This window comes from Brachypodium distachyon, chromosome 2 (assembly GCF_000005505.3).
Source record: "Brachypodium distachyon strain Bd21 chromosome 2, Brachypodium_distachyon_v3.0, whole genome shotgun sequence".
NCBI lineage: Eukaryota > Viridiplantae > Streptophyta > Magnoliopsida > Poales > Poaceae > Brachypodium > Brachypodium distachyon.
The window spans coordinates 5,992,327-6,005,094 of record NC_016132.3 but is presented as its reverse complement, the minus strand read 5'-3'; the positions used below and the strand labels follow the sequence as shown (position 1 = coordinate 6,005,094).

The following is a 12,768-nucleotide window of genomic DNA, read 5'->3' as shown; positions in this document are numbered from 1 at the left end:
GAAAAATGAACAAGAGTTGGCAAGAAGTTATTGGTTTAATACCACTCAAACAAAGACCAAAATTTTGACCATGACAATTTTTTTGGTAAAATATGCTTTGGGTAGCATCTAAAGTTCTAAACACAGCCCTTTTTTTAGTTTTTTTTGTTGAGACAAAGCCCTTTTTTTAGTGGATCTATAAACACAGCCTGGATTTCAAATTTGTGACTCCCAGGCCTCAAGGCCTCAAATCTAGATAGGCCGTCGGCCCGTGCTTGACTGCTTGGGCGGCTCGACGGCGACACGCGGCCCACAGCTAATGACAAACACGGGCACACGGCCGGCCGTAGACGTCAGCATTTCCCCAATACTCGCTCACCCACCAAGGAGCCCACCCACCACACAACAATCAGCCGCTCCCGGCCACACTCCTGCCGCCCTCGGTGCTCGCGGCGGCGACGGCGATAATGGAATCCCTGGGCGTCCTGCTGCTGCACCCCATGAACGCCTACCTGGAGCAGGAGCTCGATCGCCGCTTCCGCCTCCTCCGCCTTTGGGAGTCCCCGCCCGACAGCCGCGCCGACTTCCTCCGCGCCAATGCATCCGCCATCCGCGCCGTCGTCGGGAACGCCGGCTACAACGCCGACGCGGCCCTCATCGACGCCCTCCCGTCCCTCGAGATCGTCGCGTCCTTCTCCGTCGGAATCGACCGCGTTGACCTCGCCAAGTGCCGCGAGCGCGGGATCCGCGTCACCAACACCCCGGACGTCCTCACCGACGACGTCGCCGACCTCGCCGTCGGCCTCGCCATCGCCGCGCTCCGCAGGATCCCGCAGGCCGACCGCTATGTTCGCGCTGGCTTGTGGAAGGCCAAGGGCGACTACACACTCACCACTCGGGTTGGTTTGTTTCCAATGCCTGGCTTCAGTTTATATTCTTCTGTTCAATAAGCTAGTGCTAGATATAGCTTGCTTAGTGATGCCTTTAAAAAATTGAAACCTTCTCAGCGTTGGTTGACTAATTGATTACAAGCTTCGCCTAATAATATCTGTAACACTTTGGTATCCTTGGCCTAGGCTAATTGCAGTATTTTTCTACACTGGCATCTACTTCGGTTCAGTCAAAAACTCAAAATGAAAATATGACGTAACTTGATTTGAAAATTATTAGACAACAAGCAGCGAACATTTGATGGTAAATGACCGAATGGAAAGAAAATAAGCAATGAGAGGATAAACTTGGAGACAAATTTAGAGAGTTGAAAAGGAGAAAATAGTCGTGTGTGCTTTTTTGTCCATCATTGGTCATCTTCCTGAAATTTTGTTGGTAGTTGGTACATTTGACACTTTCTGGTCCCTTTCTGTTATACCATGTGATACATATCATTGGTTATGTTCCTGAAATTTTGTTGGTAGTTATTACATTGATGGCTAATCGCTATATTGACCTCCCACAGTTTCTTAAGAAATTGCCCAGCCTGGTAGATTTTTTTCTATAGTGCAGTGCATTCTATCTGGCCAACATTTAGATTACCTCCCTGAAAAAAATGTTGAACTTCTTCGATGCTGATTCGAGCTGTATGCTTGTGTGTGAAAAGTGAAATATAAGGTGTGGAGGACCACATGATTATAGTGCTGCAGCTGCATGGATTTTTCTAGGGGCCTAGGGAGGATTTTGATTTAGGATTGGTCATATATGGTGATGTGTGGGCCTTATGCGGGATCCTGCTTGCATCCCTACTGATGTGGTTGTTATTCTCTTCTGTAACATTGATCTCTTACCAGGTGTCCAGGTCAAGATTTTTTGGTTCTTTTTTGGATATATTCACAGGGCTCTGGATGTTGTTTGTTGTTGCTTAGCTCTTCTTTATTGTATTGTCACTTGGAATTGTGCTAATCTAAGGATGATGGATGATCAGAAAAGGATTAAAATCATGATTTATTTCTCCTGACCATTGCTTCGTAGTATAGATGGGATTCTGATATCAACACCCTTTGTCATGTTCTACATTCTGGGTATGCTTTTTTCCTGCCACCTTAAAACACCGAAGGACATTTTCCATGTGAGTGGAATCCCGTTACAGCATGCAACATGTTCAGGTGCACCTTTGGCTGTGTTCATCAATCGATTAGGAGGGGTGAGGCCGGGGGTAAGACCTCATTCCATAAGATATTTTCGGGTGCACCTGTCTCGAAGGACTAAATGTGCCTGTGAGATTATGCTAATGAGCTATCAGCATAATTACTGGCCTATAAAAACATGAAGTAGTTAAGGATGCTTGTTTAGTATTCCATGGGTAGATATAATGGTCGGGGTGCATATGATCCTTAGAGTATGTTTCGTAACAAAGTGTAATTGACTCTCATTATTGTTCTGCAGTTCAGTGGTAAAAGAGTTGGTATTCTTGGGCTTGGCAGGATAGGCTTAGCTATAGCAAAAAGAGCTGAGGCATTTGGTTGCTCAATCAGCTACCATTCAAGATCAGAGAAGCCATTTCCAAACTACAGGTTCTTTACAAATGTTGTTGACCTGGCAGCCAATTGTGACGTGCTTGTTGTAGCATGCTCGCTTAATGCAGAGACCCATCATATTGTCAGTCGTAAGGTCATGGTTGCACTAGGACCGGAGGGTGTGCTCATAAACATTGGCCGTGGAGCACACGTGGATGAACCAGAGCTTGTGTCTGCTCTTCTTGCGAAACAGTTGGGAGCAGCAGGCCTTGATGTTTTTGAGCACGAGCCCTTTGCTCCAGAGCAACTTTTTGGTTTAGATAATGTTGTTTTGGTCCCTCATATAGGAAGTGATACAGAAGAGACATGCATGGCAATGGCTGATCTGGTTCTAAAGAATTTGGAGGCACATGCTTTGAATAAGCCCTTACTCACCCCAGTCATCTGATTGTTACTGGGATTCTGGGATGTGTTAAACGTGCACACTCTGTAACCCAAACTCTTAGTTTGCTATGTCTAGTTTATCACCGCAGCATCATCCCGGCATGTTATTCTTTCTGTAAGACATCATGTTATGGCTGCTATGCAATACCCATGATAAATAAGACATCATGCTATGCTACATATTTTCAGAGATATTTGCATCTGTCCGTTTTCAGTTGTTGCTACTTTTCTTCGTCGGAGTATGCAGCCTTCACCATTTTGCTCTGTACGCTTCCTTATTTTTGTGTAACACGTTTTTGCTGTTTACGCAAACAGAACACTTTCCTGATTTGATTTCTCATGTATTTTGTTATCCTTTTGCAGTTCAGTGGCAAAAGAGTGGGCATCATTGGGCTGGGCAGGATAGGGCTTGCTGTTGCCACAAGAGTGGAGGCTTTTGATTGCCCAGTCAACTACTACCAGAGAACAAAGAAAGAGTACCCCAACTACACCTATTACCCTACCGTGCTTGAATTGGCATCAAACAGCGACGTGCTAGTGGTGGCATGCCCACTGAACGAGCAGACCCGCCACATTGTCAACCGTGAGGTGATCGAGGCACTGGGACCCAAGGGCGTGCTCATAAACATCGGACGCGGCCCTCACGTCGACGAGCCCGAGCTCGTCTCTGCGCTCGTCGAGGGCCGCCTCGGCGGGGCGGGGCTCGACGTGTTCGAGGACGAGCCGAATGTGCCCGAGGCGCTGTTCGCGCTCGACAACGTCGTCCTGGTGCCGCATGTGGGGAGTGGGACGCACGAGACTCGCAAGGCAATGGCGGACCTGGTCCTGGGGAACCTGGAGGCGCATGTTCTGAAGAAGCCGCTGCTGACTCCGGTTGTCTGATCGCAGCCCTGGGGTGGTGGAGGAACAATGTGTTGTGTCACCGCAAGATGCTTTACGTTTTGGGATATTTAGACCCTGTTCTTGTGGGAAAAAAACAGCAGTGTATGGGACCTGCTAATAAAGTTTGTTTTCTTCTTGGGAATGTCTTAACGTTCGGGCTTCGACTGTGGATCTCGTGCTAGTGTACTTCATTTCACGGGCCGCGACATCAGTAACTGCAGCAAGCATATGATCGAGCAACCACGAGCGAACACGGACAGCATACATAGCAGTTGTTGCTCGGCAGAAGAAATTCCCATTTTTCACATTTTAGATCCCGCAGCACTGTGCTATCCTCGCGGAAGCTGTCCGACATGCCGTGGGATCCCTTGACAGGTCGCGATCCCTGCGTAGTACCGACCGACATCGCGTGGCGCGCTCCACGAAACGATCCATCCCGCGAGCATGTAGTACAAGCCTACGAGGTACAGTCTACAGAGCTAGAAAAACATTACTAGGGCCAAAGCGACCGATGCACATGGCTTCCAATAAATTGTGTTGATCTACGTAACCTTCGCTATGTTGTTGTCTCCAATCAGTCATGCTGCTAGTGCTGGAGCGCTAGTGAAGGCACTCTGCGTGCTGCCTTCGCGTGTGCGTAGATGAATGTGCAAGAATTTCATAACAAAAGAGATTCCATTGATTTCTTATCGCCCCTGAAATCAATGCCCAACTGAACTCTAAAGTTTTACTACGTGGAACTTCCCAGGACCCAGCGGCAGTGTCATGCACCACCACAAACCCCCTCCGGAACGAAGGAAAAGATGCAGCCACGTGGCAGACGCTGATCAGAAGCCCGGCCTGGTTCGTGGTCAAGCGGGAGAGCCGCTTCCATGCATGCATCAAGGGGGCCGGGAGAGCTCGCGCGAGGCAGAGCCCGAGCACTCCTCCCTCAGGTCTCCATCCCCACCGCCACTCGCTACAGCTTCCGGCGCGCCGCCGGGCTTCTACGTGCCACCGTTCTACGGGGCGAAGAAAAGAACAGGTACCACCACCGAGTGTCTCGACTTTCCTTGCATGCCTTGGTTTCTCGTTCGTTTCGGGAGAAGATCGAACGATTCGGTAGAGGCTTCATTTGGTGTCCGTTGCTCCGTGCGTCGTCGCCCAAGAGACCGGAGGTCGTTTGGGTTTTTCTTTGGGGCGGTCTCAGATCACGAAAGTCGGTCACCCTGTCCGGTGTCCGCGTCCATTGATATTCCAGGTGGAGATCCTTTTGATACGTGCTCTGCGATTTATACTCGCCAATCGTTTCCTGGTTTTGCCCTGAAAATTCTCTACCCTGCTCGATTAGTTTCCACTGTAGTACAACTACGGAGTATTACTTCTCTGAAATTCTGAATTTGCTCTTATTGAGTAGCAGTTGAGTAGTACTCCACTTCTCTAAAACTCCCATTCTTTGTCTTTGATGTAATATATACATGCTGATATGATATTTGGCAGGATTCATTTGTTGGTCCTACACGTGGCACGATTTTTTCTGCTGAAACGTTTTAACTCACTTTTTTCTTGATCTTCAGTTTGTGAAACAGCCCATATAGCAGAAGAAAGTCTTTTTGTTTTCTTTTTACTCCGTAACTCATAGCAGATGGCAGTCAATTTTTTTAAGGGACTTCTCTTGCTTTTATAGAAACCGTCAGTGTAGCACTTGAGTGGTATACTCCTACTCCTCTAAAACTCTAGTTCTCTGTTCTTTGATGATATATATGCCGATGCAATTGTGCTGCCGGCCGGTACATGATCTCAACATCCTTACCAATTCCCAGAAGAATTGCGGTCAAGATATTTCTCCAGTCCTCAATCAATGCGCGCTTAATTTGTCTTCAATTACTGCCATTCTTGCTATTAAGTGTTTTCCTTTTAATCTTCAGGTTATAACGTACTCCCAGCCATCGCCCGGCAAAGCTGCAAGCATTCCGGCAAACAACTGAAATCCTCGTCCCCAGTTTCAACATCGGCATCAAGCCCGGAGCCATTGCATCGCAGGAGGAGGAGGAGGAGGAGGAGGAGGAGGATGAAGCACACGACGTCGGACTCGGACGTGACGAGCCTTGCGACGACGTCGCCGTCGCGGTCGCCGAAGCGCGGCAGCGGCGGCGCGGCCTACTACGTGGTGAGCCCGTCTCGGGACTCGCGGGAGTCGTCGTCCACGCAGGCCACGCCCGTGTACAACAGCCCGCTCGAGTCCCCCTCGCACCAGTCATCCCTCGGCCCGCACTCCAGGGCCTCCTCCGCCAGCCGCTTCTCCGGGGTCCTCCGCTCGCCCTCCGCCGGCTCCGGCTCCGGCTCCGGCCCCGGCAGCAAGCCGCCCACGGGCCGCAAGCGGCCCAGGCGCGCGCACGGCAAAGGGTGGCACGAGGTGGACGTGATCGACGAGGGCGACGGCGAGTACGGCGAGCTCGACGACGACCAGGAGCTCTCCCGGAGGTGCCTCGCCGCCATCTGGTTCTCGGTTCTCGTCGTCGCGTTCACCCTTGCCTGCCTCGTCGTCTGGGGCGTCGCACGGCGTCACAAGCCCATCGTTCTCGTCAAGGTAAAGTAACATCATATCATTTGCTTCGAGCCTTCGATTACCTCTCTGTAGTACTATTGTTTGGCTAGCTACATTTTGGTCCTCTGTTTTTTGTTTTTGAAGAGCTTGATGGTGGAGAATTTTTACGCCGGCGAAGGCGTGGACCGGACCGGGGTGCCGACGAAGCTGGTCACGGTGAACTGCTCGCTCAAGATCGACGTCGAAAACCCTTCCACCATGTTCGGCATCCACGTTTCCTCCACCTCCATCCAGCTCATCTTCTCCCAGATACCCATCGCCAACGGCCAGGTATAGCATTGCATTTGTTTTCACCTCGATCAGGAACAACCATATTCAGGATTCCCCTTACACATTCTCTTCACCCACAATCCCTGTTTTGATCTGCTGCGCGCAGTTGGAGAAGTTCTACCAGCCGAAGGCAAGCCGGCACGCCGCCGCCGTGACCCTGCACGGCGAGAAGACCCCGCTGTACGGCGCCGGCGCCACGTTCGGCCTGACCGGCGACGCGGGCGCCGTGCCGCTGACGCTGGACCTGGCGGTGAGAACCAGAGGGTACGTCATCGGTAACCTCGTCAGGGTGACACACACGAGGCGTGCGAGATGCCCAGTCGTCGTCCGCGGAGGCGACCAGCCGATCAAGTTTGCCCAGAGTGCTTGCAGTTACACCTGATGGAGAGGTGGTGTGGTGGCTTTGAGGTGTTCGTTTGGCACTGTGTCTTTTCAGTTGTGAAAATATGTTGGGGCATACACTAATGTGGCTTCAGTGTAGTGTTACTTCAGTGTTGGCTACAAGTTTTATTTAGAGTTTTGGACCAGTCTCCGGTAGCTGATTGATTGATCAGACAACCCCTTACAGCATCACCTGATGGTCATGGATCAAAAACTCAGTTGGAAATGCAGTTGATCATCCTAATTTCCAACTTCAAATCATTATCCACCTCAGTTTTTCCTGCGATTCTGCCTCAATGTTTGATTGATCAGACCCCCTACCTCTTTCTATTGCCTGCCTCATTGTTTCCTGTAATTCTGGTTTGCATTGGTTATGGGCGAAGCTGTACAGATTCTTGGGTCATTCCAAATACTTCCACTGTGTGGCGAATGCAGGAACGTTGAGAAATTATGGGGCAAGCTGTGCATACAGATATAGTTGCTTTGCATCAGATGTTTGAGTCAGCTTTCCAAATGGCGAAGCACAAGACCAATGTATGTGCACGATCATACAGAAATGACCAGCATCTAAGGTCAGGAGATGTGGGAAAAATCGGGAAGAATTGTGTTTTACAGGGTTCTGGACAGTCTACATGTTACTTGAACAGAACAACATGGCCTCTAATTGAGGAATACTACTGCCTTGAGTGAGGGGATGTTCTGACCGTAGAATACACACTGCTTCTGCCATTGATTCCTGCAAAACCCCGGGGATCGCATTCGAAGCTGACACAATCGCCAGAATGATGCCGGCGGCGATGCAGACTTTCCAGTCTTGCCTGTCCCTAGCGCGCTTGTCACCTGCAGGAAACTTGAATTCGACGGATCACTCTTTGCCTGCTCATCGGTTCTCCCGAATCTTTGCAGCCTGTCAATTTCATCATCCGAATGACGGCCCGGCTCGTCGTGATCACTGACATTGCGGCGGCGACAATCATCGGGGGAACCAAGTGCCCGGTTGGCGTTCTCGACGATGCCGACAGCCTTCCATGCGTCGGCAACGAGGCTGTAGGTGCTCTGCTTGGGCCTGACGCCGGCATCCTTCATCATCTGGAGGACCTTCTCGGCCTTCCATGGCTGCTTCTGCTCGCTGTACCCCCAGATGAGCGTCTCGAACGTCCTGAGGTTGGGGCGGACGCCGGCGCCGCGCATCTTGTCGTAGACCCTCGTGGCGTTGTCCATGTCGGCGACGCTGCACCAGCCGCTGATGACGGTGGTGAATGTCACGACGTTGGGGCGGACGCCGAGGCGGCCCATCTGCTGCAGGAGCTCCTCCGCCTTCCCCGGCTGCTGCGCGCGCACGTAGCCCTTGGCGAGGATGCTGTACACCTGCGGGTCCGGCTCGATCCCGGCCTCCAGCATTCTGTCGAACACCTTGGCGCACCTCGCCATGTGCCCCAGCGAGCTGAGCGCGTTCAGCTGGTGGCTGTAGGTCACGATGTCCGGCTTGATCCCGAACTGCTCCATCAGCCCGAGAACCTGCAGCGGAGCCACATACACAATTCAGAAAATCAATCAATGCAGTTTTGTGATGGAGGGCGGTCATGTCATTGTCATGTACACACATCGGCGGCGGCGGCGGCGTCGTTGGCGTCGAGGAAGCCCTTGAGGAGGGTGTTGAAGACGATGACGTTGGGCCCCACGCCGGCGTCCTTCATCTGGCGGACGCACCGGAGCGCCTCCTCCAGCCGGCCTTCCCTGCAGTAGCCCCCGACGATGATGCCCCATGTGCGCTCGCTGGTGCGCAGCCTGGCCCGCGCCATCTCCACCACCACGAGCTCCTCGGCGCGCCACGTCTCGTCGTTCTTGGCGTAGGCGCTGGCCAGCGTGTTGTACGTCACCACGTCGGGCTCCACCGCCGCGGGCCGCATCCGGCCCACCACGGCCCACGCCTGCTCCATCCGCCGCTGGTCGCACCACGCCTTCACCAGGATGTTGTACGTCGTCAGGTTCGGCCTGACCCACGCCGTCATCAGGTCGAAGATGCGCTGGGATTCCTCGGGCCGGCCCGCGATGCCGAAGCCCTTGATGAGCGTGTTGAAGGTGGAGACCGTGGGCCGGCAGCCCGGGTGGTGCCGGCTCATCTTCCAGAACACGCTGGTGGCTTCCCCCATCCGCCCGGCCTCCACGAAGGCGTTGATGAGCGCGTTGAAGAAGATGGGGTCCGGGCGCAGGCCGGCGGCCTCGATGTCCGCGAGAAGCGCCGGGATCCGCTCGAAGGCGCGCTGGCTCGTCAGCAAGGAGAGCAGGGTGGTGTACGTCACCAGCGACGGCCGGTGGCCCTCGCCGGCGAGCTGCGCGAACACGGCGTGCGCCTGGTGGGGCTTCTTCTCGTCGATCAGGGCGCGCATCTCCCGCGTCCGGGACACCACGGCCTGGCACGCGTGCCCCTTGGCGCACGTCGCGCAGGCTTGCGCTTGCACGGCGCCGCCATCGCCGTCGTGCATCTCCTGGATGGGACAGAGCACAGCACGAAGAAATCAGAGCACGGCACAGCGCTCGAGCGAGGAGGAAGACGAGCTAGGGGGCTCGGGCGCTCGGCAGCGGGATGGGTGGCGTCGCTCGGCAGGGAGATAAGGGGATGGGGAGAGGGGTACAGCTGGGACAGCTACGAGGGAGTAAATGAAAATCACAGGATTACTCATGTTCGGTCAGGGTTGTAACTTTAGTCCACAATGTTAACTTTAGTTTTGTGACTATGCATGGAAGCTGATCAAAGCCGACTAAAAAAGATCGTATGTCTCGTAAAAGGCCAAAAAGTCCAAAACAAATGAAAATAAGCTTAACTCGTAGACAAAGCCTTCAAGAAAAATAGTTTCAGGAAGTATAGTTGCACGTGCGCCGATAATGATGAATTGACGAGTTCAAATGTAGGTGGAACAAACATATGTTGGAATACAAAATCCAAGTGAAAACTTAATGATATATTGCTAAAGGTAAACAAGGAAGCATGGCCCATCATAAGGTATGCACGGACACTACTTTAGATTCAATGTTCATGCGTTTTTGTATCATGTATGTTTGAAGTTGAAGCGACATAACATCCAAATCGTACGATTGTCATATTTCTTCGTTCTTTGAGTCATGCGAATAAATAAGTGCTTGAATATGCACCAAATTGCATCACGAGAAAAACAAATAAATCTTCTCAAATTGTTGAAGTCAAGGATTGTTTGACATGAAACATAGTGAAAATAAATCTTTGGAAAAAGATACTGTGAACCAAATCCTACGAGTCACGCGGAAAAAATTGCCAAGGATTCAAGTCCTATGCAAAACCAATAAATTTCACTTTCCAACTAACCTAGCCCGTAATTATACTAAAATTTTGTTCTTACCCAAACCATGCTAAAAAAACAACATAATGTCATCATCATACTCTAGGATCGCCTTTCCAGTGCTAAATTACAATCAAAATCCATCATCAGAGACTTCAGACAATATTGGTGGTTAGAAACTACAAGGTGACATGATTGACCTTTTTTTTAAAAAAAAACGGTTATCGACCGGATTCCATTATCAGATAATAACGGAATACACAGTTCACCCCAAACGAGTTTGCAATCTTGCTGACAAAGCAGGCAAGAAACAATGCTCAAAAGAAAAGGATACAAAACAGGTAGCAGTAATATAACTGACATAACTAAAGGAGGAAAGACACTGGCACTCAGGGCCAGTAAACAAAATCTCAAGTTTGTTCCAGCAGAGAGGAGTCTTGATCTGATCATAAAGTGCACAGAGCTGATCATACTCCCCCTGCCTGCTTCTTCTCCGAGTCCTCAGTTGATGTTGAGCCCCCATTAGAAGTATCCTGGATTCTCCCCATATCCATCCTCGCTTGATCTTCATGGTGGCGCAGCGCCTTAGCCTGGAATGCCGCAGCACCTGTTAAAAGATGAACTTTGTCCTGGTCAGTTTGCTTCCCTGCCCAGGATCTCATGAAAGCACAGGCATAACACACCATCTCAGCAGGAGATCGTATGAGTTTTTTTCTCAAAGCAAGCTCGGTTTCTAAGTTTCCAGATGGCCCAGCAAATGGCAGCCACCCCAATGATTTGAAGATTCCTAGAAGCAGGTAAATATTGCGTATTCCACCAGAAATATTGACAGAACATGCCAGGCCTAGTAGGAGCGCCAATTGTCTTACTCAGAACACCCCACACATATTTTGCAGCGACACAACCAAAGAACAGGTGATGTATTGTCTCAGGTTTATCACAGAAACGACAAAGTGCATCTCCCACCCAATTTCTACGAATCATGTTATCTTTTGTTGCTATTGCATTATGCCAGATCAGCCAAAGCCAAATCTTGATTTTTAAAGGAAGTTTTGCCTTCCAGAGATGCCTAAACAATCTATCCCTCCCCCCATTACAAAGCTGTTCATACATGGATTTCACAGTATAGATTCCAGATTTTGACCACTTCCATTTGGGTCGATCCCTCTCCTCATTCAGAGCTACCCCCCAAATCAAATCATGCAATTTAGTAAGTTGAAGTTGTAAATCAGGACCAAGCCAGCGTCTGAAAGTTAGATGCGAACGACTATCATAGAGCTCACGAACCGTGCAATCAATATTAGTGGAAATGGAAAAAAGATCAGGAAATAACTGAAAAAGAGGTGTATGCCCACACCATGCATCGCCCCAGAAATCAGTAGCTCGACCATCCCCTACAACAACACATCTTCCCCGCAAATAGAGCTGTTTAAGGTGCTGAAGATCCCTCCAACAGGCAGAATCTCCAGGTTTCCTGGAAGTATGAAAAATACCCTTCCCTCTGAGATATTTGTTCCCAATTATGGTTTGCCACATCCCATCTTCGGATCAAGTTTCCACCACCATTTCCCCATCAAAGCAATATTGAATCTAAGTAGCTCTCTAACCCCCAGACCCCCTTTTTTCTTAGGTAAGCACACAAGTTTCCATTTAACCAAATGATATTTCTTTGTTTTCAAACCTCCTTGCCATAAGAATCTTCTTCTGATCTTGTCAAGTTTGGCAATAACAGTTTTGGGAAGGACATACATGGACATATGATAAGTAGGAACACTTGTCAGACAAGCATTCAACAAGGTTACTCTCCCTCCAAGAGACATAGTACCCCCCTTCCATCCATCAAGTCTTTTCAAAAGTTTTTCCTCCAAGATTCTCCAGTCAGATACCAGCAGTCTATCAGGACCCACAGGCATACCAAGGTATTTCAAGGGCCAACGTCCCACTTGGTAGTTGAACAAATCAGCATAAACTGGCTTTGTGAGGGTCACTGTTAACCAAAACAATCTCACTTTTCAAAAAATTAATCTTTAACCCAGACATGGATTCAAAGAGATATAGGGCCAGTTTGGTATTCCTCGCCATCTCCATATCATCTTGAAACAAGAGGATTGTGTCAACTACATATTGCAGGATAGCAACACCATGTTCCACCAAGTGAGGTATTAGGCCAGTGACTAGTCCATTTCTTTGTCCAGCAGTGATCATTTTATAGAGACAATCAACAGCAAGGTTGAACAAAAAAGGAGATAAATGGTCACCTTGTCTCACACTTTTAAAGCTTCCAAAATATTTGCCAGTTACATCATTCACTTTGACACTCAAGGTCCCCCCATTAATTACAGATGAAAACCATTTCAGCCGGAGAGGGCTAAATTTTTTCATCTGTATACAATGGAACAGGAACTGCCAATTGACTTTGTCGTAAGCCTTCTCGAAATCAAGTTTCAAAATGATGCCC

At 49.9% G+C, this 12,768-nt stretch overlaps 4 protein-coding genes across 5 annotated transcripts; 3 read left to right on the top strand and 1 right to left on the bottom strand.

The window, feature by feature from the left end:
• The first annotated feature begins 326 nt into the window (after positions 1–326).
• On the top strand, positions 327–3,067 carry LOC100831724 (hydroxyphenylpyruvate reductase). The gene is made up of 2 exons (XM_010232350.3): positions 327–878; positions 2,359–3,067. Exons 1-2 carry the CDS (start codon positions 447–449, stop codon positions 2,875–2,877), a joined length of 951 nt encoding a protein of 316 aa, XP_010230652.1. The 5' UTR covers positions 327–446; the 3' UTR covers positions 2,878–3,067.
• Positions 2,997–3,897, top strand: LOC112268562 (hydroxyphenylpyruvate reductase-like). Its single transcript, XM_024459685.1, has 2 exons — positions 2,997–3,138; positions 3,237–3,897. Exons 1-2 carry the CDS (start codon positions 3,046–3,048, stop codon positions 3,753–3,755), a joined length of 612 nt encoding a protein of 203 aa, XP_024315453.1. The 5' UTR covers positions 2,997–3,045; the 3' UTR covers positions 3,756–3,897.
• Positions 3,898–4,052: 155 nt separating this feature from the next.
• LOC100834094 lies at positions 4,053–7,257 on the top strand. 2 transcript variants are annotated; one of them, XM_003565869.4, is made up of 5 exons: positions 4,053–4,219; positions 4,504–4,779; positions 5,663–6,324; positions 6,427–6,612; positions 6,719–7,257. In XM_003565869.4, the coding sequence occupies exons 2-5, from the start codon at positions 4,521–4,523 to the stop codon at positions 6,992–6,994; spliced, it is 1,383 nt and encodes a 460-aa protein (XP_003565917.2). In that variant the 5' UTR covers positions 4,053–4,219; positions 4,504–4,520; the 3' UTR covers positions 6,995–7,257. The 2 variants fall into 2 exon arrangements, with proteins under 2 accessions (XP_003565917.2, XP_024315452.1); XM_024459684.1 differs by lacking the exons at positions 4,053–4,219; positions 4,504–4,779 and adding an exon at positions 4,794–5,567.
• A 184-nt stretch (positions 7,258–7,441) lies between these two features.
• On the bottom strand, positions 7,442–9,643 carry LOC100834484 (pentatricopeptide repeat-containing protein At5g25630). Its single transcript, XM_003565469.4, has 2 exons — positions 8,598–9,643; positions 7,442–8,511 (listed from the first exon to the last, which is right to left on the bottom strand). The coding sequence occupies exons 1-2, from the start codon at positions 9,477–9,479 to the stop codon at positions 7,654–7,656; spliced, it is 1,740 nt and encodes a 579-aa protein (XP_003565517.1). The 5' UTR covers positions 9,480–9,643; the 3' UTR covers positions 7,442–7,653.
• Positions 9,644–12,768: the final 3,125 nt, after the last annotated feature.

Excerpts from the sequence above, each read along its gene's own strand:
- LOC100831724 (XM_010232350.3), top strand. The coding sequence starts at position 447 with ATGGAATCCCTGGGCGTCCTGCTGCTGCACCCCATGAACGCCTACCTG. Across the intron at positions 879-2,358 it reads ACTACACACTCACCACTCGG|TTCAGTGGTAAAAGAGTTGG; the intron begins GTTGGTTTGTTT and ends ATTGTTCTGCAG.
- LOC112268562 (XM_024459685.1), top strand. The coding sequence starts at position 3,046 with ATGCTACATATTTTCAGAGATATTTGCATCTGTCCGTTTTCAGTTGTT. Across the intron at positions 3,139-3,236 it reads AGCCTTCACCATTTTGCTCT|TTCAGTGGCAAAAGAGTGGG; the intron begins GTACGCTTCCTT and ends ATCCTTTTGCAG.
- LOC100834094 (XM_003565869.4), top strand. The coding sequence starts at position 4,521 with ATGCACCACCACAAACCCCCTCCGGAACGAAGGAAAAGATGCAGCCAC. Across the intron at positions 4,780-5,662 it reads CGGGGCGAAGAAAAGAACAG|GTTATAACGTACTCCCAGCC; the intron begins GTACCACCACCG and ends TTTAATCTTCAG. Across the intron at positions 6,325-6,426 it reads AGCCCATCGTTCTCGTCAAG|AGCTTGATGGTGGAGAATTT; the intron begins GTAAAGTAACAT and ends TTGTTTTTGAAG.
- LOC100834484 (XM_003565469.4), bottom strand. The coding sequence starts at position 9,479 with ATGCACGACGGCGATGGCGGCGCCGTGCAAGCGCAAGCCTGCGCGACG. Across the intron at positions 8,512-8,597 it reads ACGCCGCCGCCGCCGCCGAT|GTTCTCGGGCTGATGGAGCA; the intron begins GTGTGTACATGA and ends GCTCCGCTGCAG.